The sequence below is a fragment of the Canis lupus genome, chromosome 5 (genome assembly GCF_003254725.2).
Source record: "Canis lupus dingo isolate Sandy chromosome 5, ASM325472v2, whole genome shotgun sequence".
Classification (NCBI taxonomy): Eukaryota; Metazoa; Chordata; class Mammalia; order Carnivora; family Canidae; genus Canis; species Canis lupus.
Window position 1 is genome coordinate 70,606,099 of NC_064247.1, and position 26,866 is coordinate 70,632,964.

Sequence of the window (26,866 nt, forward strand, 5' to 3'; positions counted from 1 at the left end):
TTAGCAATGTCTACCAGGGGTGAGGGAATTAGGAGCGGCAGCATGTGTGTCATGTATTTGCTATCCCAGAACTAGATGGCCTGCAGGTTCTCTCTGCCTCTGATTCTAATTATAAAAATTTAAAGGGAGCGGGGGATGGAAAAGGAAAGAACAGACTAACATTTTCCAGCACTGCCCATGGCTGAATTCAGCAAAGCCAAAACGGCCGACCAGCCCGTTCTGCATGCTTTGTGCACACAGCCCTGCCACATGGGAGGAAGTGGAAAACATCAGATCTGCTGCCTGCACACCCAATAAGACACCCCATCCAAGCCAACAGCGGCCCAAGAGTGGCTTTTGTCTGGTTTGGCCTGGGTCGTAAAACACCTCATCAATCAGTAAACATACCAACCTCGAAGATTGCTCCACTGGGCTTTGTACCCTGGCCTAACCTCTCACCCAGCCTCAGCCTCGAGCTAACTCCTTCACCTCACTCAGCCTCAGTTTCCTGACCCTGGAGAGCCCTCACAGAGTTGTCACAATGATTAAACACAATGGCGCATCAAACTTCTTAACACGGCAACAAGCCCGCAGTGCCTGTGCCCCTGGGATGATCATCACCATTCTGTGAAGGCAGCGTATTTTCAGAAAAGAGTCCACGTCCAAGAGATTGATTTCATTTTCCCATGTTTAGAGTATGGCCCATTTGGTTACTGTGAGCGCTAAAAGGGAAGAGCACTGAAAACTACTCCATCCTCCTGAAGCTCCTGGTGTATCAGCCGGGGCCCCAGGAAGAAACAGATGGCAGACACAAAATGGTGTAATTTGGAAAAACTGTAACAAAAGGACGACATACCAAGGTGTGGGCAGAACACAGGGAAAGCACGAGAGATGGCTTCTCTCCCCAGGGTGACCAACTGTCCCATTCTGCTTGGACTGCGGGGTTTCCCAGGACACAGCGCTTGAGTGCAGACAGAGAGAGGTTCCCTGGGACAGTCCCAGGCAGGCCAGTACAGCTGGTCACCCCATTTCTACCACAGGTGTTTCCATTACTAGGCCGGGGGGGGGTGGCGGTGACAGGACAGGAGCTATGACTGAGGGACCCTGACTGCCCACAGCAATCTTAAATTAAGGGGCCGACAACTATCATCTCTTCCAGGGTCCCCACTGGTCAAACCCCCCTGGAAGCCAGACGGCATGGAGGCCACTAAGGCAGGCCACATGGCCAGGTCCTGGGTGTAGAGAAAAGCCAAGAATGGAGCAATATCTTGGGATCGCCAGGGGACCAGGACCCATGTCTGAGAAGGCTCGCCAGGGAGGCCCATGGGGACTCAGAGCTCCCAGCCCTCATCCAACAGGAAGGACAGCAATCTCCTCCTCCTCTGGGATGGGAACATTGGGATAAAACAACCAGACTCAAGCTCCATGAAGCCAGTGTGTACACATTTAATACTCCACATTCAAATGTGGGCACAGCAGGGCTCTGAGGAAGAAGCCCCTCCCCTAGCACCACCGACCGTGTAAATAGAGTCACAATGACACAACGAGCTACCACAAAAAAAAAAAAAAAAAGGGAGGGGGGTTTCGTGACTCTTTCATCGCAGATCTAAGGAGGTGGAGGAGACAAAAAGCCTGCTAGGGTGGGGGGAGGGGGTGGGAGGAGTGGGGATGGGACACACACAGAGGTGTGCCTCCTGGAAGGGCCATGAGTGGTCTACCACGGGCACACTCGGGCCGAACACCACTGTGTCGGCCCTGTGCAAGTGTCAGGGGCAATATCGTTGAGAAAACAAAAGTGACTTTCAATTCTGTTTTTAAATCATATTTTCCAAGATCAAAATCTTATTTCCCAAGCACTGCTGCTGAAAGCTAAGGTGAAAACCACCAATAATACCTCAATCCTCCCAGCTGCGGGTTTCTATCTTACTCAAGTCAGGGACATACATGGTGGCTGGTGTTGAGGACAGGGCCGAGGTCCATTACACGCTCTGGTGCCTGAGGTCACAGGACAGGGTCAGGGGCAAACCCTGAGGTTTTCCTGGACAGCTCCAAGGTCACCAGTCAGCGCCAGAGTTTCTAAGAAAACTTTAGATGCTTTTAGTCCCTTCCCAATCTATGATGCTGGGGGCTTTTGATGCACTACAGAGCAATTGCATTCAGCCAAAGGCCTGCATGACATCAGGTGTCACTGGATTAAAAGGATGCTGCCTTCAGGAAGCTGACAGTTGAGCAGGGAGCAGGAACACATGCAGGGGAAGCAGCAGCCATGATAAAACGGAGGGGGCCGATGGAACAGGCATCCACTGAGCACTTACTATGCCGGCACTCTTCTAAACTCTTCTAAGCTCCCCATCTATGATCTTCTTTACCCTTAGGTCAGCTTGGGAGGTGGCTACTATTATCCCCCTCTTATAGATGTGGAAACAGAACTGGACCATGCCCTTGGCCACAGGCCCTAATATCAAGCGTCTGAATCCAACAACAGTGGCCAGCACTTGCAACTACGTTACTTGATGACAGTGAGGGCCCTGTTGGGGACCGACCTGGGGAGACAGGGTCTTTAGCGTCTCCATCTCCACCACGGGTTCCATAGGGGGGGTAGGGTGTGTGCTGCTCCCCAATCCTCAACATAGATTCCTTCAAGCAAGGCTGCCCTGAACGTGGACGAGGGCATGCCGGGGCTGGATGAGGGCTGAGATCCAGCCAGGGCTTGGCTCTCCTGGCCCAGAGGGGGCCCTGCTTACCACCAGGGCATTAGAAGAGAGCAACACCTAACCTAAGCCCTAACCTAAGCCCCTCACTCCTGCAGTGCACCTGCTGGCAGGACCCACACATACACCTCCTGGTGTAAGAGCATCTTTTTTATATCTTTTCTGGTGGTGTGGTTCAACTAGCTCCAAAAGGCAGACAGACCCAATGCATGGCCCTGGGTGGGGCTTCAGTCAAGCAGAAGGAGGCCTTCTTAGAAGAGCGCTGTAGCCAGGTAGCCTCCCCACCAGCCCTCTCTCTCTCCTCGCCACATTCCCGCCACCCCCCCCCCCAAAAAAAACGCTTTACTTCTGACAGGCTGCTTCATTTTCCTCACACCAAAACTTTCTAATGCTAATTTTTCTTTCTTTATTTTATTGGCATGATGCAATTCTCCTTTCAACAACCCAGATCTCTGAAGTCCTGAGTCATCAAGGCAGGCACAGCAGGGGGGCCGATCTAGGGATCAAAGGGGTGGGAAGCCTGCTAATGGTCTGGCCAGCGGGATTTCCTTCCAGGGTCCCTGCTGGAGAGCCCTGCTACTTGGCCCCATGCCAGGCCAGACACAGGCATCTGGGCTCCTGCAGCCCCCACAAAGTTCTCCTTACTCCCTCTGTGCTGGGTTCTGGTGGATCCAGGTGACCAGCTCCCAGCTCTGCCACGGGCCAGCGCACAGCCAGGGCTTACTCTGTCAAACAGAGCCCCTCAGGGTGGGTAGGATATTAAATGAGCTAACTGGGGTTTCAACCAGGACTGGTGCCCCCAGGGGACACGGGGCAATGTTTGGCCATTACAACTATGAGGAGCATCTAGTGGTTTGAGGCCTGAGATGCTCTACATCCTGAAATGCCCAGGATGGCCGCTCCACAAAGAATGATCTGGGCCCTGATATCAATAGGCACAAAGTTGGGATCCCTGGGTGGCGCAGCGGTTTGGCGCCTGCCTTTGGCCCAGGGCGCGATCCTGGAGACCCGGGATCGAATCCCACGTCGGGCTCCCGGTGCATGGAGCCTGCTTCTCCCTCTGCCTGTGTCTCTGCCTCTCTCTCTCTCACTGTGTGCCTATCATAAAAAAAAAAAAAAAATAGGCACAAAGTTGAAACACTTGGAGATAATGGTCCTAATGACTTAGTCTTTACGAACAAGACCTAATCCCTGCTTGCTGTGCAAAGGATCTCATGGGTGCCTTACATACTCATCTAGGAAAAGCACAGAGGCCAACCCCCCCTCAAATGTTCATATGCATGACTTCTGGGAGGCTGGGATCATGGGGAGAAATTTTGCTTCTTTGTTCTATAAGATCATCATCCCTGAGTGATTGTTTTCATTTTACAAGTGCAAACATGAACAGCCAGTAGAGAAGGCTGATAGGCAAAGAGGCAAGGGGCATCAGGCTGGGAAAGGGAGCCCTCACTGGGGGGTCAGGGAAGACTCCAGGGGCTGCTGGCCTCCACCGAAGCAGAGAGAAGAGGTGCTGTGCCAGAGCTCCGAGGTACAGGTAGTGGAGCCGGATAGCAGGCAGGGCAGGGCAGGACGTGCACTCCCAGTGGACTTCACGCTCACCGTAGTCAGGTCATCACAGCCAGCTCTGATGGACACCTCCTCAAGGCCAGGCCATCTCAGGCTAGGAAAGTAAGACTCCCCAGGGCTCAGTCCACCATCCTGAGATTGGGATGGGGCATGTGAGAATGTCCACCTGGGCTCTCCCACAGACAGGCCTGCAGGAGATGGCTGCACCCCTCCAGGGCGAAGAAACACTGTGCTGTCCCCAAACACACACCTCTACTCCACCACTGCAAGGCCCTCCTCTCAGCGTGGAACCCCAGCCTGGCCGCTCTGGGTCTTTCTCACCGTCGCTCTTCAGCCCTGCTCCCAGGATACCCACAGTTACTTACACTCTGGAGCCAGACAGCCTGGGTTCAAATCCCGGCTCCAACTATTACTAGCTGTGTAACTAGTGATATCATCTCCCTGGGCCTCAGTATGCTCATCTGTAAAACAGGGGAAACAGGAGCAACACCTCACAGGGGCATCATGAAGATTAAACAAGCTCACCCTGCCCAGGAGGCATGGCAGCACGTGGGGAAGGTCTTCAGCTCTGAATGTAGGTTGTCTGGGTTCCAGATGTATAGCCTGAGACTCTCAGAGCTTCAGTTTCCATGTATAAACAGGAACCCCGGAGGCTGATGTGAGCATAAATGCACAAATACATCCAAGGGACTCTGCATGTGGGACTCTGCATCCATCGGATACCACAGACTGACCCTGCTTGGGTCCCCAAGCCTAGCAGCCACCAGAACACAAGGACAGTTTAAGTGCTTTCAGCTTCCCCACTCCCAAAGCAAGCCTCGGTCACAGGGCCATGACACATGAATCAACCAGAGCAAGAGATGGATGTCAGCCAAGTCACTGTTCCCCTTTCCAAAGGGGCAGCCCTGCCCCACCACCTCATAGCCCGCCAGCCCTAGACCCCACTGCAGATCCAAAGCAAACCACCACTCCTGCCCCAGGCCTCAGCCTGACAGTGCTACCTTCCTAAGAACCCCAGGACCAGGCTGGGGCTGGAGGGAAGGTTCCAGAAGGGTAGCCTTGGGAGCTAAAGCTGACAGGGGAGGTTTCAGGTCCAGGGCTTAGAAAGTATCAAAGGCCTCTGATGGAAGCCCATCAGGAGCTCCCGGCTGGCCAGCTGAGCCTGGCAGCCTCACGGGTAAGGCAGCAGGCCAGGAACCCTTGGGCCTGTGTCCACCCCTGAGGCTGGCTGTGCACACCATGTGCCACATAGGTCCACTGCACACACCATCTCGTCTGCCTCGGCAGTCCTGGAGGGGAGAGCAGTGTAAGTGTGATATGCCTGTCACGCAGAGAGCCAGAGACACACAGGGTCACAGGGTTGGAGGATGGAAGTCTAAGCACAGCTCTTCCCTCTCCCCTTCCAATAAAGAAGAACCAACCAACTATGAGCAAAGTCATTCCCTCGCTCCTTCACTCGCTCATCTGCTCATCTAGCCAAAGAATATTTGCTGAGAAGCCAGGCCTCAATGTCCCCATCTGTAAACTGGACAGAGAAACGGTATGTCATTGGGCTGCACAGGGATCACCGATGTCACCACCTGGCACAGCACCTGGCAAAAGGAACACTCAAAAGTTCTTGCCACCATGGTCACTATTGTGACAGACACCTGGCCCGGGTGACTCAGATCCCTGCACTCACAAAGCTTCCACTGGGGGCGATCCCAGACTCCCAGCTGGCAGCCAGTCTCCTGTCTCTCTGCAATGTGACCAGGGCGCTCTTGGCCTGACCATGCCCTGGTGAATCCAGCACCAACCTCGCCCTGACCTGTGGCTCCCACTCTGGAAAGTGATCCCGTCTCCACTTCAGTCTCCTACTCTCCAGTGGTGCACGCTGCTCAGGGAGAATGACACAGGCCACCCAGAATGTGCCCCAGGGGGTCTGGCCTCGCCCTCCTTGCTTACCTCTCCCCTTGTCGGTTCCCAGCCTTGGCCCCCACCCCCATCTCTGCCCATCTCAATCCTGGGTCTGTCTAGAAGTGTCTCTCCTGCAAAGTCCTTCCTGAAAACACCTGCCCTTTTGACGGCACTTCCTCCTCCCTCCAAATAGCAAGACAAGACACAGACCTCTCTGACTTCTAGTGCATCAAAGTTTGTAGTGTACCCCAGTGTAAGTGAGCCCTGGGGACCGAAGACGAGATCTGACTCTGTAAGTGCCATCCCTGGGAGCACTCACTTTGTAAGCACAGTACCAGGGAGCACTCACTGGCAAACGCAGTACCCGGGAGACTCCCTCTGCACACACAGTGTCTGGTACTCGACTCACAAACTTAGTGCCTGGTGCTTACTCTACAAATACTTGGCATTCACTTCCCAACACCAGTTCCCTGAACTCACTTGACAAATTCACAAAGGAATGTCTGCCAAACACCAGCAAACACTAAACTGATAAGCCCACTGATTCTTAACTAAGATGTTTCTGCAAGAGTCTGAAATAATTTTATATATATATCCGCTGGATGTGCATAGATTCACGGACATGCACACCCACGCTGGGGGCACACACCTGCCTTTGCTTCTTCGCTCAACTCTTTGCACACAGTAGGCAGTCAATAAATGTTACTGTAACCATGACTGCACTACTCCATTCTTTGCAATACATTTGCTTAGCCTATTTTATTCTCTACCAGAGAGAAGACTGCAAACTTCCTGACCCACCACTAAGCTCAAACCAGGAACAAGAAGAGCTCATGGCATTTGCATTTCCTTTCCAGAGAAGCAAGACCTCCAGACCTTTGTGGCATCCCAGCAATTCTGGGGGGAGTCCTCATCATTCCACGGCCTCCTTTCTCCAGAACCCAGCTTCCCTGAGCTCAACGGCTGTCATATGACAGAGGTGTGAGCTGCAGAGTGGCCAAACCTACCAACAGCTCAGCCTGGGACTCTCACCCTCTCCCCATCACCCATTCCGTGAGGCCCCCGAGGGCAGCCAGTGACACCACAAGAAGTAGCCAGGTGCCGAGTAGGCCAGAATCCCCCACCAGACTGATGAGAACAAGAAATAAGCCATGCTGCGTGAAGCCACCCAGATTTGGGGGCTGGTTGTTACAGCAGAGAGTGAACCTACCCCGACTGATGCCCAGCCCCATTCACACGGATGGCTCCACTGGCCCTTGGAGCCTCACGCTAGCATGTGCCACTGATCACATCCACCTGGCCCAGACAGTGAGCCAAAGAGGGGCCAGGCAGGCTGGGCCTGAGTTTCTCCAGATTGTACCTCCTGTCTGCAGCTTTTCCGGGCCTTTAAGAGCTTGGGACTGGCTCAAGACACCTGGAAAACAACCATAAGTTCCAGTGTTATCTTCCCTCTCCTGATGACCCCACCTGAGCTAGACCCAACCAGCCCAGGGACTGGAGAATCCAGCTCTTCTGCTTCCCTCCAAAGGGAGTTTACTCAGCCTAATCTGCTTATATGCTTTCTTGATATCATTTCTGATAGGAGCTTGAAAACAGCAGGAAAGCAAAGAAAAAGGAAGACTGAAGGCACAGGAAGGTTCTAGAAGGCACTGGAAGGTGCTGGGAGGCAGGAGTCCTGGGTGTGAATCCCGGTCTTGCTGCTGAGTCATTTGTAAGGGTCTCTGGGCAACATACTTCCCTTCACCACTTCCCCCGATCCCCACCAAAATGCCAGAGGCAAATTCAATAATTCACATGCTCTAGGTCCTCGGACCTTTGTAACTCAAAATGGACAAAGGCAGCTGGCTTTTAAGTTTTGTTTTATAATTTAAGAGTCTCTGACAGCACTGCTCCAAAGCTATTCGCTTTTGAGAGGGAGCTGGGCTAACTAACACACACACACACACACACACACACACACACCCCAGAAGCACTAAAATGAAAGTTCCATGGGGTGGGGAGCTCCCTGTATGCCTAACACCTAACACTAGATTCTGGGTGTTCATAAATATTTTGAATAGATGATAACAGCTCCTAGAAAACAGGGGTAATAACAATTGCACAGCATTTACTAAATGCCAGCCACTTTACTAGGTGATTTCTAAGTATGATCCAGCCTCAGGGCCTTTGCACTTGCCACTCTCTCTGCCTGGGATGCTCTCACCCACTTCCCTGACTGCCATGTGCAAAGCAGCAAGGATGCCAGTCCCCAGGCTCTGAACACCCAATCTACCTGCCTGCTTTGTTTCCCCTAGGACCTCTGTTACCACCAGCCAAATTTTGTATCTCCTTGTTTAGTGGTTTATTATCTTCATTCATCCCACCAACAGGCAGTTCTAGAGGGCAGGGTCTTGTTTTCTTCAAAGTGCCTAGAGCACTTTGTTGAATAAATGTGTGAATGAACTATCATGACTTACCTCACTTAACCTCACAGACATCAAGGCTAAAAGGAAATCCCCACAATCTGAATTTTTCAGGTAAATACAGACTGTTAGGCGGGTCACCTCCCAGCTAGGAAGCTGCAGGGTGGGGACTCCAGCTCATCTGTCTGACCACTCCACTGGGTCTGGCTGCTCCCCTGCAGCTACCACCCTGCACAGCCCAACACTGACACACCTGCACGTGGCAGGTATAACTGGCCACTGAACACAGGCACCAATGTCTGCACCAGAAATGTTTCCTCAGAGATCTCCTTTGCCTCAGTACACAGGGACACCACACACACACATACACACACACACATACACACACACACACAGGCCTCATCACCCTTCGGTTATGGCTCTGCTGATGTCAGCAAAGCTTCCTTTCAAATGGTGCACCGCCTCCCTCGGCGCCCCGTTGAACTCACTGGGTGCTTTGTCACCAGGGCCAGGAGTGGGGAAGAGACATTCTCACTTCCTCCCTTTCTCTACCATGGGGCGGGCAGCCTGGCTCCCATCCTGGGGAAGCAGGAAGTCTAGGGATAGACACGATGCTCTCAGGTGGAGCAGGAAACAGCCAGCCTGGGCCACACAGACTCTTGTCCTCGAGCCATAGGTCAGCGTGACTGCTCAGAGCACCCCCCTCACCTGTGGTGAGGGGCGGGGGCCAGGTCTCTACACCGTGGCTCGTGGCTGGTGACTTGAAGCCAGATGGAAGTAGGGCTGTAGGCAGCAATGACCCCAGGCAACACTCCCTTTCCCCCTCTGAGGGAAAGTCAGCTCCTCCTTGCAAAGATTTCTGGGACTAAATATTTGAACACCCACCAAAGAAGCAAAACACATCCAAAAAAATCAAAACGGGAACAACTCCACTGAATAAAAATGGCAAGTGTCTTGTTTCAAACGGCAAAAAATTGGGTCTATCCTCAATGTCCAACAACAGAAGATGGTCTACCAGCATCATGTCGCACTTCAACAACAGAGCACTACACAACCGTGACAAAGAATCAGGCAGCTGTGCATGCACAGATCTGTAATCATCTCCAAAAAATGCTGTCCAGTGACCAATCACAGCCTACAACGGTATGTAAACGCCCAGAATGATCAGCAAGGATACATAAGAAATGAGGAACAGGGTGAGCCTACAAAGAGGCGAACCAGGGGACTAGGGGGGCCTGAAAACTCGTTTTTTCCTGATATGCCTTGTACCATCTGCATTTGATGCGCACATTATTGTTGCAATTAAAAAAAGAGAGCTTTGTGGGGTGTTTTGTTTTGTTTTTTTAAAGAAACTAGACTGCGTTCCTGAGGAGCCTTCCTTAAATTGCTTTCAACAATCTCAATGCCTTCAAATACACCAGATCTGCTAAGTACCCCTAACTTTCCCAAGCGCACTGCTCATCGAAGGAGACTTTTCTCTGGAGACTGCCCACTTTTAAATAGCAACAGTCCTTTCTACTTGTGCAGAATTTCAAGAAGCTCTCTTGGGGCAATTAAGAAAACGCAAATTGGAATATTGGCCCCTGCTCACATTCCTACCCTATGCTGGCTGTCCTACTAGGTAGGACTCTGAATAATCTCCAAAACTTACAGAAACTCTACAAATGAGGTAGGATTCCACCATCCCCCAGATGGAAAGAAAGCAAGGCCCACCAAGGGAAAGCAACGTGCTAAATAAAAGTCACACAGCCAGGAAATCACAACCTCAGAATTAAGACCCAGCTCCATGTGACAGCAAAGCCCAGGCTGGTTCTGCCCCTTGGTGGGGACGCCCTAAACCATATCACATTGCCTCACTTTATCTCATTTAATCCTTTAATCGAAGGCATAATTCAACCACCTCAAATGTCTATTCCACCAAAACACCACGAGGGTGCCATCCACGTGGTCTAAGCCTGGCCGGCCTGGAGAAGAAGCCACCCTGGTTCCCCAAGGCTGGCCATAAGGAACCGTGAGACAGCTTGGGGTCTCAGGACAACACACCGCCAGGCTACCCTAATGCCCTCTCCCACTGCCAGGAGAGTCGGCGGGTGCAGGAGCAGGAAGTGCCAAGCCAGAAACCACTTGTAGGCCAAGGAGCCCAAGCCAGTAGCACACGCCTGTCTCCATCGCCAGTTTGGCAGCAAAGCCCAGCCACACGCCATGAAACCGTCCACCTGGACTGGCACGATTTTGCTCATGGCCAGAGAGAGCACCTCCACATGTACTAGGCAAATGGCAGCATCAAAACTTACTCCCTCCTTAAAATGCATTTATTTATTATAACCTGAGAAAGGCAGAACATGTTTGCTGTTTACGGAGAATTTAGATTTTTTTTCCTCCTCTCTGTCTCCGGCCCCACCCCTCCACTGCTCCAATCAGACATGTTACCCGGGAAACAAACTTGATAGACTCCAAAATCTTATGACAAATGGTACTGCAAGAAAAAAAAAAAATTATTTCTGTTTACTCACTGCCACAGAAAACATCAAATAAGCCAAAGGCGGGAAGGATGGACAGAAAGGAGTGGGGCAAGTGACAAAGTGGAAAAAAAACCGAACACGCGTGCGCATGCACACGCAGACATGTCCCCGTGGGACCTGGGACTACCCTGGAGGACACAGACTTTAATTCTCAGGCGGGAACCACACTGTGGGGATGGGCTCTCCATTCAGCACTGAACACCCAGCAGGTGCTTAGTTAACAAAATCCTCCAGGTTCAGAAGGTTGCTGTCCCCGAGAGAACATCCGACTCTAGAGACCGACAAGGACTGAGGCGACTTCGCTTTTCCTCACCATGATAAAAAGCCCAGAAACATTGCAATCGGGGCTGCAGCATGGAGAAAATTTAAAAACAAGTCACTGAGGAATTAAGGCTTGAAAAGAAAGAAGGCCACTGTCACCTGAGCTCCAGTCCCCGACCTGTTTGGTCAAGGAATAAACGACTTTTCGGGCTGGACCCACCATTCTGAGCTGCCATGTGCTGCATGTAATAAAATAAGGTGAAAGAAAAGGTAGGCAGCTTATTTGTGCTTCTTCGGTGCAGAGAAACAAAGCACGCAGACAAAAGCCCTCTTCCAGCGGACAAACATGTCTAGCAGGTGATCAAATTCAACCCACACATGAGAACAGCAAAATGGATTCTGGTCTTGGGGACTCGGCTGCTTCTGCAGAACTCCTGGCCCTTGGCTACAACCCACACTACAGTCAGCAGCCACGAAAAGCCCAAGGAGGCTGGGGGAATGAGAAGTCTGGATGCAAAAGGGGAATGAGGCACCACGTCTAGGCCGTGGTCTGGGCAGGCCTGCAGGTGTGGTCGTGTGTACCCCGGGGAGGAGGCCGACGCCTCCCCATCACCCCTCACGTGTCAGCCAGGTCACTGTAGCCTTTGTGTTTCCTTCTTTGTTTATGAGCACTGGGGATCCAAAGTCTCGAGCAGAGTGCATCAGGCCCAGCGCTGTCACAGGCCGCGTCAGGCACTCTGCTGGCTCTGCAAGGATTTAATCAGTAACTGGCCCGGGAGACTGGCACAGGGGCAAGCTCCAACCTGACCCCACAGAGGCCAAAGTTTACGGCCAGGCCAGGGGGCTACGAGGCCAGCCCCCAAAGGCCCCAGACGGAGCCCATCCCCCCAGCGGGGAATCAACTGAGGTCCACCTGGGAGGGTGTACCCAGCTGGAGCAGCCTACCGGGGCGGGCTGGGAGCTCCCCATGTGCTTGCACCCTAGCCTGATGCAGCTGTGGTCCTGGAAGCCTTTATCTCTGACAACGATCCAGTTAATTGGATCAGTGTAGACAGACTCCAAAGATGGTTTGGGCAGGAGTGTATTTGGTTTGTTTATCGGTTTGAATCCAGATCAATCACTCTGAGCCTTGTTCCCGAAGCCCACACAATTAACTAGATAATTACCAGATGGTTCTGAGCTGGGCTGTGCAGACGGGTTAATACATGGATGATGTACATTTCATGGAACGATAAGGCCTGATAAGGAACATACCGGATCTATCGGCAGCTTGAGGCTGGGCCAGGGGACTCTGCAAAGCCACTGGGCTGCCCAGGGCTTCTGTTGTAGTGAACTACACTCAAATTCACCTTTGTTTCATTTGGGCTAATATTTCTCAACAGTGTGCTTGGGCCACAGTATAAAATGCAGACAAAAAAAAAAAAAAAAAAAAAAAAATAAAATGCAGACAGATTACATAATGCCCAGGCCTCAGGGAAGCCCTTCAGGGGCTGCTTTGCTTCCCCAGAGCCTGGACACCAACCAGGTGTCTCATGATGGGACAAGGGCCCTGGTGCAGTTCCAACCCCACCTCTGCTCTGGAGGCCACCGCCACAGCCGGGACTGCCCTCAGCAACCCCCTCCACACTCACAGGGGCTGGCACAGAGAGCACCTGTGCCCCCGGGGGAGCCCACTATCGCAAAATCCAAGGACACCCCCTGCTCAGAGGGGTTGGTGGCCACAGGCAGAGGAAGGCAGATTTGCCAGCCCACTGGACACTTGCTCATAGCTCCTCCTTCCACATTTCCAACACCAGAACAGGGTTCTGCTGAGACAAATCTGCTCCACGGATGGCCCTCAGTCCCCCGTCCTGAAAATCACAGCTCCTCTCCAGAGAGGCCCAAGCCATGAAGGTGCCACCCACCTCAGTGGGTGAAGGTGGTGCCGGGGCCTCTCGCTGCTTAAGAAACCAGTGGCCAGCCTCAGTCTCTGTTCTCTTCCTCTCTCTCTCCTATATACCTCTTGAGCAATCAGAGTAAGTTGGGGGCGGGGGGGGGGCTCCAAGGCTGGCTTCCCCCAGACCACAGCCAGCAGCAGCAACAGCAGCAGCGCACACTCGGGGCTTCTCCCATGGAGGGTCCCTGTGCCTCTCAACAACTTCCTCCCTCTCCCAGCTCCCCTTCATGTTGGGGGGAGAAGGGTGGTGGTGGCCAGAAAAACAACAACGCACCCCTCTCCCCAAAGCAGGGGAAAATTCTGAAGCCAGAATTGGGGGCTCCTGATCCCAGGCAGGGAACTACTGAGGGCACTGCTTCCTCCCTGAAACACTGCGTGCTGGTGAATTCTCTAAGGTTCTCCCTCCATCAAACGAAAAGCCAAACGCCAAGGCCTGTGGCTCCGGACGGGTTTAAGAACATGTATGAGCCTGAACCCGGGACAGACCGCTTCGCGGCAACCAGCGATCCTCCCTGAGGAAGAAGTCTTTGCAGATACTGCACCAACCTGCCCACAGGAAAGAAAAAAAAAAAAAAAATAGGTGTTCTGAGCACGTCGGACCCAAAATTCAGAATAAGAGTCCTCGTGTGCTTCAATGCTTTCGGTAGGGGGGAGTGGTTTCAATGAGTAGGGCTTCTTCTGCTAACTTTTCCCCCTCCCCATTCCTTGGAGTGTATGTCACGGCCTGTGACATACTGCCAAGGGAACATGGATCCCGGGGAAATGTCTACACACGCTACACGTTTGTGACATGCCATGTAAGCGACACCCTGTTTCCTGGCTGGGTTTTCTTGGCACAGGTGTGGGCAGGCATTGGATTCTGCTGCCACCACCACCACCGCCACCGCCACCGCCACCACCACCACCACCACCACCACCACCACCACCCCTCCAACAACTGTGCTTAGTAAACAGGATCACGGCCACTCCAGGGGGAGTGTGCATTCTGGGGAAGACCTGCCAGCCATCCGGGGGACGGGATCCCCTCGGCAAGGCTCAGGCCCGAGCAGAGCTGGTGCTTTAAACTGTCCTTGTTGCAAAACACAAAGCATCCTGCTCAGGCTCCTGCCCGCCACCCCCCATCCCCTGCGACCCCACCACCGCTGTCTTCCACCTTGCAGACTGGATTTCAGAAGCACAGGATGACTTCTCTCCTTCTCATCCAGCGGACCCAGTCCCAGCCATATATTCGAAACAATAACAATAACAAAATAAACCCGGCAGCAGAGCGCACGTATACACACACTCCAGACAATGCGAGAGCGGGCCCCACAGGCCAGCTTCCACTCCAGAACTTGGCCGCCCCTCGGCGGGGAGGGGGGTCCGGGACCCCTGCCCTCCCCTGCCCTCCCCTCCCCACCTCCCAGCCTCTCAACGTGCCCAAGAGATTTTTCACAGAAAGGGAAGCAGCCGGTCTTGCCTCCCAGCCTGGGCAGGAAAAAGGCAGTGGAGCCCAGAAAGGGACGGGCTTCTGGAAATCCTCTGGGTTTGGGGGTTTCGAGGTTGTTAGGTTTTCCTTCTTTATTTGCGGGCTTGTTTCGTGCCCCCCCCCCGCCCCCGGCGCAGGTCGAGACGGGCCCCGCGGGCCTTGGGCGAGCCCCCCGGGCCCGGGCTGCGGCGGGCCGGGTGCTGTGCAGAGTTCGAGGTCCGGGTCCCCGAGCGCGGGGGGCGCGGGGGGCGCGGGGGGCGCGGGCGGGGGGCGCGGGGGGCCGGCGCGCGGGGCGACTCACCGTGGCGGACGCCAGGCTGTTGTCGGCCAGCGTTAGGTGGTGCGGCTCCCAGCGCCTCAGGAATTTCGAGGTGAGGATCTTGCTGAGGAAGGTCCGCGGGTGCCGGATGACACAGACCTGGATGTCGCCCTCCTGCAGCAGCTTGTACCTCATCCCGTTGCACAGCAGGAGGGCCCGGCGGCACGGCACGGCGCCCGGCTTGGCGCCCTCGGGGGCCGGCACGTCGCCCCCCAGCAGCGGCTTGGTCTCCTCGATCTGCCGGGGGTCGCCGCCGCCGCCCGCGCTGCTGGTCAGATCCATGGCCGGCCGGGCCGGGCCGGGGGCGGGCAGAGGGGGCTGGCCGGGGCTGCCGGGGCGGCGGGGCCCCCGCGCGGCGGCCCGCACCCCCCCACCGCCCAGGAAGGTGGGGGGCGTGGGGCTGGGGGCGGCGGGCGGCGGGCAGCGGAGGGCGGCGGCGGCGGGGGGCGGCGGGGGGCGGCGGGGAGCGGCGGGGAGCGGCGGGCGGCGGGCGCTTCCTCGCGGCTCCGCTTCCTCCTAGCTCGTCGGGTGCATGGTCGCGGCGGCGGCGGCGGCGGCGGCGGCGGCGGCGGCGGCGGCGGCGGGGGCCGGGGCGGGGGCCGGGGCGGGGGCCGGGGCCGGGGCGGCGGGGGCCGGGGCGGCGGCGGGCGTGTCTCGGCCCCGCCGCGCGCTCGTGTGTACAGTACGTGTGTCTGGGCGGCCGTCCGCGGGCGAGTGTGCGGCGGGGGCCGCGGGGGCCGGCTCAGTTGAGAGATTGCAGAAGCCGCTCGGCGCCCGCGCGATTGGTCCCCGCGGGGTCATGTGCCCGCCCCTCTGACGTCAATGGCGGCAACGGCGGCGGCCGCCGCGGCTCCGGCCTCTCGCAGGCGGGGTCGGCCGCCGGGCCCGGCCGCGAGGGCCCGAGGGCGGCCCGACGGGAGGGGCGGCCCCCGGGGAGGGGGCGGCGGCGGACGAGCCCCCGCGGCCCCGGCCTGCCCCGCCCCGAGCGCGGGGGTGGGCGGGGGCCGCGGGGGCGGGGCGCGTGACGTCACGGCCAGCCGCGCCCCCGCGGGTGCCCAGGCGGGTGCCCGGGCGGGGGCCGGGGCGGGGGCCGGGGCGGGGGCCGGGGCCGGGGCCGGGGCTCGGCGGGTGCGGAGCGGAGCGGCCCGCCCCGGGCGGCCAGGACCCGGACGGCCAGCGCCCCGGGACGCACGGACGCGGCGGCCCGAGGTGCGGCCAGGTGCAAGCCCGGGGCGGGCGGCGGGACTGCGCGGCCCCCGACACCCCTCCACGCCCAGGCTGTCCACCTGGCTGGCTACAGGGGGCCAAGGCCACGGATGGTTCCTCCAACTGAGACTGTCCTCTCAGTCATCCGGACAATGAGCTCCCGCTGCTGTCTCAGCCGGCGAGACCCCGCCAGCGCCCCCCCCCCCCCCCCCCCGCCTCTTTACAGAGGTCCGCGGGGCCCTGGGCCTTGTGGTCCCCAGGCGGCCCGGGGAGGGACAGACTGCACCCGCCCCCGCGAGTCTGACCCCACTCTAGGGACCTACACAACGGAGTCCTCTGCCTGCGCCAGCAGCGCCAGCTCTTTGCCTCTCCCCTCAGACCAGGCCCCGCACGAGGCTGGGAGAGAACCCTACTGGAAGCACCCTGGTGTCACCGAGGACCTCCAACTCTGCAACAAGGACATGTCCTTTCTGTCTTCGGGAGAGGCACCTAAAGCCACCCAGCAAATGCTCAGCTTCCCCGCCAGGCTTTCTCACAGCCACACACGTCTGCAGTTAATACCATTGAAACCCCCAGATGTTTGCCTTTTTTGTTAAGTGAAGGTGCCTCCGTAGTGAATATGTGAGCGTGTGAGTGTGTATTGAATTGCACGGTGAATGCTGGCAGTTGGCCCACAGCATCCCTGTCGGGGGAATTAGACCCCCACCCCCCACCCCTCTCCCAAGAACAGACAAGATGGAGGGGCTCCTGGCAAGGATCCGATCCCTGGGCCTGGCCGGGGCTGCAGTGGGGGTGGGGAGGCACATAGGGCCTGTGTCTGGAGAGGGGTAGAGCTGTTCTCTCCTCCTGGCCCCCTGCGGAGGCAGTTAGGTGAGAAAATGGGGAATTGGTCAACCCTCCACCATTTGCTGGCAAATTCTGATCTTCGAACTCTAAAGTTTACAGCCTTGAGAAAATAAGCAAGAAAGGGTCAAGCCCACACCCCCACCTCAGGATATAGATGTGGTTTCAGGGCATGATTGTGACCAAAACCTCCAGGCCATTAAGGGGTGGGGTTAGGCCAGTTGTTCAACCCTTTATTGAGCTCTTCCTGTATGTTAAGTGCTCTGCATGCATACAATTGCTCCTGCTCAGAGCAACCACAATCTAGGTGCCATCACCATCCCCTCTGGCAGGTGAGGGTACAGAGAGGCTGAGTAACTTGCCAGGTGCATTTAGCTCATCAGGCTGAGTCTAGGACAATGTAAAGGCAATGACCACGCTGTGCTTAGGCTACAGGAAAAGAGAGGGGACACCTGATCCAGCTATACTGTGGCCCCGGGGTACATGTACTGACTCCAGGAGGTCTTCAGGAATCAGGTAAAGAAGGGAAAAGGTGCTTCTGGAAGAGGGGATGGCACATACAAAGGTAAGAAGTCGGATAACACTCAGCCTGTCCAGGAAACTACATGCATTTGACAAGGCTTGCAAAGTGCCCCAGGCTTGCAGGGCAGAAGGCTAAAAGGTGACCTGGGGCTGAGTGCCCTGAAATGGGACCAGACCAAGAGCAGTGGAAAGCCGCCACATGGACCATACAAGGGAGTGGGTTGTGGATATCACCTTCATCAGGTCACTGGCCACAGCATGACATGGTCAAGGTTTGCAGAGGAGCAACCTGGAGACAGGGAAGTCAGTGAGGAGGCTGTCAGAGTACCCAGGAGGGAGATGATGGGGGCCAACGTGGAGTCACGGGGTAGGATGGCTCAGAGCAGCTGCTGTCCACTTTAGGGACATCCGCAGACCCTCCTCTCCCCATCCAGGGGGCAAACTCCAGCAGGATGAGATTTACCAGGGAGCAAAAATCCCTGATTTCTTCTAGGACCATTCCAGACATCCTCAGCTGCTGCTTGGGTTCGGTGGTTGATTTGTAAACGTTACATAGGCATATCACGATAACAATGAGCAGCATGCCAAGTGCCAGGTACCATGCCAGAGCTTTCATGTTTGTTCTTTCTCCCCCAGGGAGCCCAGAAGACACAAATCATTATCATCCCCCTTTTAAAGGTGAGGAAGTTAAGGCTCAGAGATGATCAGACACCTGGTGGGAATCCAGCCAAGGTGTGAACCCATAATTCCGTTTGACCTAAAATTCCATGCTTTCCCTCCACTCCTTCTTTGTAATGTTTCCCTGTGCAGGTGCTCAGGGGAAAAGTGTTGAATTGATGTCATCTTTAAATACTACTTCTTGGTTTTAGTTTGAAGTGAGTGACACGGAGCCCCCAAGATGCTGCAAGAAGAGTTCCATGAAGGCAGAAGCCGACAGTTCCTGGCTCACGGCAGAGCTAGCTTAGCGCCTGCACGTGATCAGGCTTAACAAGTATGCAGTGATTGATCAATTGATAGTCACACTCACCTATTCCCCAGTGCTTAGGAATGTGCACGCAATAGGACCGGGTCCGTACACTGGGCAGCGTTGGGACTCGGTGGGTGCTTTGCAGAGCACCTTGCCTCCCACTGTCCCAGGTTCCTGACCTAAAAACCAATGAGTCTAACTGCCAGATTCCATCAGAAGCCCCCCTCAACACCGCTCCCCCCAGCTCCCCAACCTCTGTAGGAGACATAGGCCCAACAAATTTCCATGGATGGATCATGTGCCCTAGTGGTCCTTAAAGCCACCAGACCCAAACTCTCCAAAGAACAAGCGAGGCCCTTCCTGGGCCTCATGGGTGGAGAGCCCACTCTGTGGCAAGCACAGTTCTAGGAGCTGAGGTTGCAGTGAACGGCAATAAACTGCCCTCATGCGCTCACATCTCCCCTCCCAGGTGCCTGAAGTCTCCCCTTGAGCTAAGAGGGGAAAGACAGAGCTGGCTGCCCACAAAGGAATGTGATGAAGTAGCAAAGTCCCTGGTGGGGGAGGAGAACATGGGGCTGATGGCCAGTCCTAGGAGAGGTCCACCTCAGCCCCCTCCTCTATCACTCCTGCCCCTCCTGGGAGACATGCCTGTAGTTGGGTGGTCTCCTCCTTGGGGTGGTCTCCAGTGGAGATCCCCACCAGCCTTTGCATAGCCCCTTTCTTCTCCTTGCCAGCATGAATGGTGCACAAACCCAACACCCTGTATCCTCTAAGAGGGCAGGGTTCATTCCAGTTTTGCCCATTACTGTGCCCAGTGGTTTACTAGTAAACGTTTAACAGTCAACTTACTGAAAGACGAGAATCTGATTTAGAGCATTTGACTTCCCTGGTGTAAATATTCCCAACATGGCAGTCTTCAAGCTACCAAAGTGCATCACTGAACAAGGAGCTGGGAAGAGATGCATCCATCCCATCATAGTGTATGTCCACATACAGACACAATATCCCAGGGGTCACACCAGCAAACCATGGCTGAGGGGCCAGATTCAGCTCGTGGCTGGCAAAGCATAAAATACCATCTGGCCCTTACAACAGAAAAAATTGGAGAGCCCTGCAATAGGCATAACCTTCAGAACAGAGATACTAATAAAATATAATAGAATGATTAGGAAATGATGAGGTTTAGTACCTTTTAAAAATATAATTTAGGGGCACCTGGATGGCTCAGTGGTTGAGCGTCTCCCTTTGGCTCAGTGTGTGATCCCGGTGTCCTGGGATCAGGTCCCACATCAGGCTCCCTGCAGGGAGCCTGCTTCTCCCTCTGCCTGTGTCTCTCTCTGCCTCTCTGTGTCTCTCATGAATAAATAAATTAAATATTTAAATATACATAAAAAATTTAATTGTAACATTATATAACATAAGCCTGTTTAGTAGCTGTTTGACAACCAACTTGAAAAATTTCTGAGAAACCAACAACCGGCTCTCATGAGCCAGTATAGGGTCAACTCCAAAATGCCCGTGTCTCTAGGGTCCAGCCCAGAGGAGCTACATAGTGATTACTGGTTGACTGGTTCAAAATCAATACCAATATTCAAACTACTAGGCCACACTGCCCTGCTCCATTCTTTCAATTCCATTAAACACCTATCTAGTTGTGCCTCCAGAGTGCCAAGGACTTTGCTAGATAAAGTTAGTTCTCCTTGGATACGTTCCAAGATCCCCAGTGGATGCCTGAAAACACAGATAGTACCAAACCCTATATGGACTGTTTTTTCCTATACACAGATATCAATGATAAAAGTTTAAAAATTAGGCACAGTAAGAGATTAACAACAATGACTAATAATAACATAACAATATAGTGTAATAAAAGTTATGTGAATGTGGTCTCTCAAAATAGCTTGTTGTACCATACTCACCCTTTTTGTGATAATAAGAGATAATAAAATGCCTACATGAGATGAGATGAAGTGAGGTGAATCACATAGACATGTGCTGTAGCGTTGGGCTACTTCTGAACTTTTTTTTTTTTTAATTTTATTTGAGAAAGAGGGAGAGCACAGATGGAGAAGGAGAGGGAGAAGCAGGCTCTCCACTCAGCAGAGAGCCTGACGTGGGACTAGATCCCAGGACCCTGAAATCATGACCTGAGCTGAAGGCAGAAGCTCCACCAGCTGAGCCACCCAGGTGCCCCTACTGTTGATCCTCTGAAAAGATGTCAGAAGGAGGATCATCTGCTTCTGGACAGGGTAATCTCGAGGGTGATCTCAAGTAACGAAGCACGGATAAGGAGGACTTCTGTACTGCAGATCCACTCACACAAGATACTGCCCTCCCAGGGCTCATAGGTGAATGGGGGGAACCTGACACCCCTCCCTTCCAACCACCTGCCCCCCAAAAGAAAAGTATTCCAGGAGAAAAAAAAAGCTCTCTGCCATTCCCTTTCCCAGCTGTGTATATTTTATTGATTTATTATAAAGTGGGGTCCTAACTGAGCCTTTTTCCAGGTCGTAGACATTAAATGAGATCATCAGCATTGGGCTCACAGCCTGGCACAGAGCAGGTGCCCTGGATCCGCGGTAGCCACCTGGCATGGCTACTGTCAGTTTAGAACCGCGCTGACCCGGCCCCGAGCGCTGGCTTTCCATCTATTCCACTCGTCCAGACCTTCCCCACTTGCCCAGTGACTGGCACACTCTCACGACAGCATCTCTGCAGGGTTTCCAGCCTTGGCACTAGTCATGTTTGGGGCCGGACAGTCCTTCCTGGCAGGCAGCTGTTCTGTGCACCCTGAGGTACTTAGCAGCATCCCTGGCCTCTACCCACACACACTAGTAGCAGCCACAGGCTGTGACAACCAGAATGTCTCCAGACAGTGCCTCGTGTCACCTAGAAGGCTAAATGACCCCCCAGTTGAGAACCTGTGGCTTGAAAGAAGATGTTTTCCCGCCCTGCAGCTGGTACCTGCTGCTTCCCAGGCCTCCTGTGGGCTGCCGTCTGCGGGAGCTCATATTGTCCACGCCCAGGCAATCCATGTTCCTCCTCAGATGCCACTTCCCCAGGGGCTGGAGCAGACACAGCTGGCTTCCTCAGGCTGTCAAGGAACACGGGGACCCACAGGATAGAAGAAGTTGCAACCTGTTTGAAGTCGTGTTTTTGGAGCCTCTTTAATGGCATGAGCCCATGCCTGTAATAAAATGCCAAGCACCAAAAGCAGGCAAGAAAATTGTTCTTAAGTGGTCCCAATTTCACACCTACCCATGGCGCTATTTCTTTTGGGGGAACTCTCCGGAAGCTTCGTCTGAAAACTCCGTCTCAAAATTACATCAGCCAGGAGAGCATTCCCAAACCTCATTTTTAACAGGCATGAGACACCAACATAATGGAACACACACTCCATCCTGGTGGCATTTAATGTACTGATCAAATAATAAAATGTGCTTATTCTTCTGCTCTGAGGAGAGGAGTCGTGTTTTCATCCTCAAGTTGATGAACATCCTCCTCCCTCTCCTCTTCTGAGCTGATGTGAAGTCAGCTTATTTTCTAGGCTCATGGTGGGGGGCTGGGAGCAGGTTTCCTCTTCAGCAGTGTGTGATACTGGGTAGCTGAATGATTACTGCACATACCCCCCCAAACTTCTCTGCTTTCAGAGGGCAAAGCTGAGCACCAAAGGAACATGAAGTACCATCCTCTCCCCCTTCCTCTCCTCGCTTTCACTAAATAATTATGTCTGAGGTTAATAAAAAGTATTACAGAGGATCGAGTGTTTACCTGGAACTAATATTTCTTTTTTTTTTTTTAATTTCATTTATTTCTTCATGAGAGACACAGAGAGGGGGTAGAGACTCAGGCAGAGGGAGAAGCAGGCTCCACGCAGGGAGCCCGACGTGGGACTCGATCCCAGGTCTCCAGGACCACGCCCTGCGCCGAAGGCGGCGCTAAACCGCTGAGCCACCCCGGCTGCCTGGAACTACTATTTCTAACACACAATCAGCCGATTGATTGATTGAGTTACCCACGCACAACAGAACCTTAATAGCAGTTATCTCTGGAGTGACGGATCACAGGTCATTTTTTCCACTGCTTAAATCCATGTTATTGAAGTATAATTTACATGAAATAAAACACACCCACTTCAAGGGAACAGGTTGATAAGTGTCAAAGAATGTCTACACCCATGTAACCACCATCTCCATCAAGATAGCAGCACAGGACATTCCCACAACCCCAGAAAAGTCTCTTTGTGGCTCCTCTACGGCGGACCCCAGCCACCCACTTCTGGTCCCAGGCAGCCCCTGCTCTGCCTTCTGTCACTAGAGATAGTTTTACCCCTCCTTGAGCTTCATATAAAGAGAGTCAAAAGAGGGGCGCCTGGGTGGCTCAGTTAAGCATCCAATTCTTGGTTTTGGCTCAGGTAGTGATCTCAGGATTCTGGGATTGAGCCCCGAGTCAGGCTCCTTGCTTATCATAGGTGGTGTTGGGGGGCGGTGTCTCTTGCTCATGGTTGGCGGGGTGGGGGTAAGGTTTGCTTGAGATTCTTTCCCTTTACCCTTCCCCTCGAGCGCACTCTCTCCTTCTCTCAAATAAATCATTAAAAAAATAAAATAAAAACTAAATAGAATCAAAAGTTACATACTCCTTTTGGCCTGACCTCTTTGACTCAGCATGACACTTCCGACACGCATCCACGTTGGTGTGGGTATCACAGTCTCTTTCATAGTTGACTTACTACATCCGTCACATGGGTGTAACACGGGTAGGGGTTTCTACTTTATGCTCTCCCGACCCCCAATATTTCTACAACACGCATGTGTTGATTTGCTTTAATTTTTTTTTTTTTTAGGCGCCATTTGTTTTTTTTAAAAATTCACAGGGACTTTAGGAAGAGCCCAAATGCCAGGCCGCTGTTGATACGCGGAAATGGATGCCTGGCACAGCTACACAGAGGATTGAAGGCCATGGATCATATTTTTAAAAATAAAAACCACTGTGTTTTTCAGATTAATTGCATCTCTCTCCCACACCAGCCTTTGCGGTGAGCTGCTCAAATTGACCAATTTAAATGTGACCTCACTTCTTTCCCCTCCATCCGCTCTGAGTCAGTTGCTAAGAAGCAAAGAAAGGAAGTATCCGGGGGGGAATGTGTTACATGCGCAGAGTACCTGCCGCCCTCCCAAAACTTGCCCACATTTCCCTTCACACTTACCCCTCCAGACAATGCTCACATGGGTAAGGGTGATGGTATCACCCCACCTGCAGATTAGGAAGCTGAGGCAGGGGATTCCTGGGTGGCTCAGCGGTTTAGCTCCTGCCTTTGGCCCAGGGCGCAATCCTGGAGTCCTGGGATCGAGTCCCGCATCGGGCTCCTGGCATGGAGCCTGCTTCTCCCTCTACCTGTGTCTCTTCTTCTCTCTCTATGTCTATCATGAATAAACGAATAAATAAATCTTTTTTTTTTTTTTTTTTTAAAGGAAGCTGAGGCAGAGCCAGGGTTTTGTCTCAGACCCCACGGCAGGAGAGCAGGAGGATGCCATGCAGGGGCTCCAGGTAGGAATGCACAAACTTGGGATTTATTTTTATTTTTTAATTTTTTTTTTTACAAACTTGAGATTTAGATCCCAGCTGTCCACCTTTCTTAGCTGAGTGATGCTAACCAAATCTCCTAACTCTCTGCCCCTCACCCTTCCTCCGTGAAACAGAGATCCCATCGTGATATTCACCACTGAGCTAACTAACGAGACAATGTGCGTAAGTGCTCCAGGAGGGGCTTAGGAAGAAGTTGGTTTGCTCAGTCAAAAGAGTATAAATCAAGGGTGTCCCACTGAACCCCAGTGACATAAAGGTAGCCAGGTCTCAGAAAAGACCAGAAACCAGGGCCCAGGGCCTTCTTTCTGCTTTGTAGGTCTGGTCTTCTCTGCGCCAGCCTTCCCTCTACCCTGGCCTTCTCTGCTATGTCATCTCAGCATCACAGAAGGTGGCCATTGACGAGACCAGCTGGGATTGAACTAGGATCTCTTTGGCCCAGTTCCAAGGGGAGGACTTGGTCAGCTCAGCTTGAACCAGATGCCCACCCTGACCAATGTCTGAGCCAATTTGTACCAATATGTTTGTTGGCAACCACTCCCTAAAGGTGAGAAGGATGGTCACATGGGTTGTTGTGAGCCAGACACAAAGAAATGTCTTACTACAAGTAGCAACCACTTCTTTCACTGTGTTCACCAACTGTATGCATCTCTTTATTTTATTAATAATCATAGCAAATAACCACATAGGGCTTACCGTGTGCCAGCCACTGGTATAAGCACTCTGCATAGGATGACTCTTTAAATTAATTCTCACAAAAGTGCAGTGAGGTTTATTTTGTCCATTATACAGATAAGGACACTGAGGTACAGGGAGGTTAAGCAACTTGCCCAAGATCATGTCTGCACTCGGCCAATCTGGTAACAGACCCGCTCTCTTACCCACCGTGTGTGTTATCTATTTTAGCCACAGTCGTGCTTATTTTTTTGTCTTAGATTTATTTTATTTTTTAAAGATTTTATTTATTTATTCATGAGAGACACAGAGAGAGAGAGAGAGAGGCAGAGACACAGGCAGAGGGAGAAGCAGGATCCCAGCAAGGAGCCCGATGTGGGACCCGAACGTGGGACTCCAGGATCATGCCCTGGGCTGAAGGCAGGCACCAAACTGCTGAGCCACCCAGGGATCCCCTCACAGTCATGCTTTTTCATAATTCCTCTCTTAGCCCAAGTCTCTCAAAGTGAGAGAAGAAAGAAAAATGAGGATGGAGAAGAACGTAATACCAAATATTTCACCAAAGCATTAACCGGTCGACAATGGAAAACAGCAATTTCGCTGGCTGTCTCCCGATTCCATTCTGAATTGGAGCTGGCGGAGCGGGCAAGGTGGCCTTGCTGTTGCCTCTCTGCACAGCCCTGTGACCCTCTGCTGGCCTGGGACCACCCAGGACCAGACCTGCAGCTTCTTTATCCCTTTACCCTGTACCTGTGCACAGCGAGGCTTGCTGTTGTTGAGGAAACATGTACCCCACTTCATGGCCTTCAAAGCACTTCTAAAAACAAGCAAAGAGGGCAGCCCGGGTGGCTCAGCGTTTGCGCACTGCCTTCAGCCCAGGGCCTGATCCTGGAGACCCGGGATCTAGTCCCACGTCAGCCTCCCTGCACGGAGTCTGCTTCTCCCTCTGCCTGTGTGTGTGTGTGTGTGTGTGTGTGTGTGTCCCTCATGAATAAATAAAATCTTTTAAAAAATAAAAGCAGGCAAAGAGATCAGTTCAAATATTGTCCCTGCGAGACCTCAAGAAAAAGGGGTTTGTGGAAAGAATGTACACATGAAAACCCAGCCAACGATGAACAGCCAGGCATTGGAGGAACAGGAGTCGTGGCAGGGTCTGCACAGAGCCCTTTCTCGCCCCTCTTTCTCATCTCTGTGGTGCATCACAGAACACGCCCTTGCCTGTGAGCCTGGCACCAGGCCTCAAATGGCCACCTCCCCCCAGTCCCGGGGCTAAATGGTCACCGCCTCCCACTTTTGCACCCCCCACAAGTGTCCAGGTAAAGAATCCGATGACCTGGCTCTACTTAATCCAGCCAGGCCCTCAGGCCTCAGGTTCCAGGTCCCGGGCTCAAAAAAGGAAAGCAGCTTGCTTGGCGTCTCCCAGAGAGGAAGTGCCAAGCCAGGATTCTGGTCTGTCAGCACCTGGATGAGTTTTGTGGGGCTGCAGTAACAAAGTACCACAAACTGGGCGGCTTGGACAACAGGAATTCTTTCCCTCAAGTTCTGGAGGCGTGAAGCCCCAAATCAAGGCGTCAGGAGGATCGGTGCCTTCAGAGGGCTAGGGAAAGGATCTGTTCTTGTCCAGCTTCTGGTGGCTTGCTGGCAGTCTCTGGTGTTCCTTGGCCAGTAGATGCATCACCCCCTATCTCAGCCTTCATGGTCAAGGCATTCGCCGTGTGAGCCTCCATCCAAAATTCCTTTTTTTATGAGGACACAGTCATATTGGATTAGGGGTCCACCCTACTCCACCATGACCTCATCTGAACTTAGTACATCTGCGACAACCTTATTTCCAAATGAGGTCACAGTCTGAGATTGGTGGGGGGGGAGGGGTGGTTAGGACTTTGACATCTTTTTCAGGGATACGATTCCACCCCTAACAGAGCCCAGGGCACACCCCTCCCGCCCACAGAAGGGCCACTCCATTCCGTCCCCAGTTTGCTTACCCCACTGCACACCTCACTCCCCAGG

The 26,866-nt window shown here is 53.5% G+C and overlaps 1 protein-coding gene and 3 long non-coding RNA genes across 6 annotated transcripts in view; 2 read left to right on the plus strand and 2 right to left on the minus strand.

Annotated features, from left to right (window-relative positions):
- LOC112646716 (c-Maf inducing protein) overlaps positions 1–15,365 on the minus strand; it is a 231,258-nt gene extending 215,893 nt beyond the window's left edge. Inside the window, exon 1 of the mRNA XM_025426959.3 lies at positions 15,043–15,365. Within this exon, the coding sequence (XP_025282744.1) occupies positions 15,043–15,342 (300 nt within the window). The 5' untranslated portion in view covers positions 15,343–15,365. The remainder of the gene's footprint in view (positions 1–15,042) is intronic.
- LOC112646718 (uncharacterized) lies at positions 3,086–4,775 on the minus strand. The gene is made up of 3 exons (XR_003127823.3): positions 4,507–4,775; positions 4,290–4,388; positions 3,086–3,788 (listed from the first exon to the last, which is right to left on the minus strand). It is a non-coding gene; the product is annotated as an uncharacterized LOC112646718 (long non-coding RNA).
- LOC112646719 (uncharacterized) lies at positions 15,015–22,049 on the plus strand. 3 transcript variants are annotated; one of them, XR_007410954.1, is made up of 6 exons: positions 15,015–15,112; positions 16,645–16,819; positions 18,268–18,363; positions 18,501–18,622; positions 20,645–20,946; positions 21,106–22,049. It is a non-coding gene; the product is annotated as an uncharacterized LOC112646719 (long non-coding RNA). The 3 variants fall into 3 exon arrangements; XR_007410952.1 differs by having other exon boundaries at positions 20,649–20,946; XR_007410953.1 differs by having other exon boundaries at positions 18,268–18,309; positions 20,649–20,946.
- Positions 22,050–24,062: 2,013 nt separating this feature from the next.
- Positions 24,063–25,899, plus strand: LOC112647602 (uncharacterized). The gene is made up of 3 exons (XR_003128374.3): positions 24,063–24,145; positions 24,501–24,728; positions 25,347–25,899. It is a non-coding gene; the product is annotated as an uncharacterized LOC112647602 (long non-coding RNA).
- The last annotated feature ends 967 nt before the right edge of the window (positions 25,900–26,866 follow it).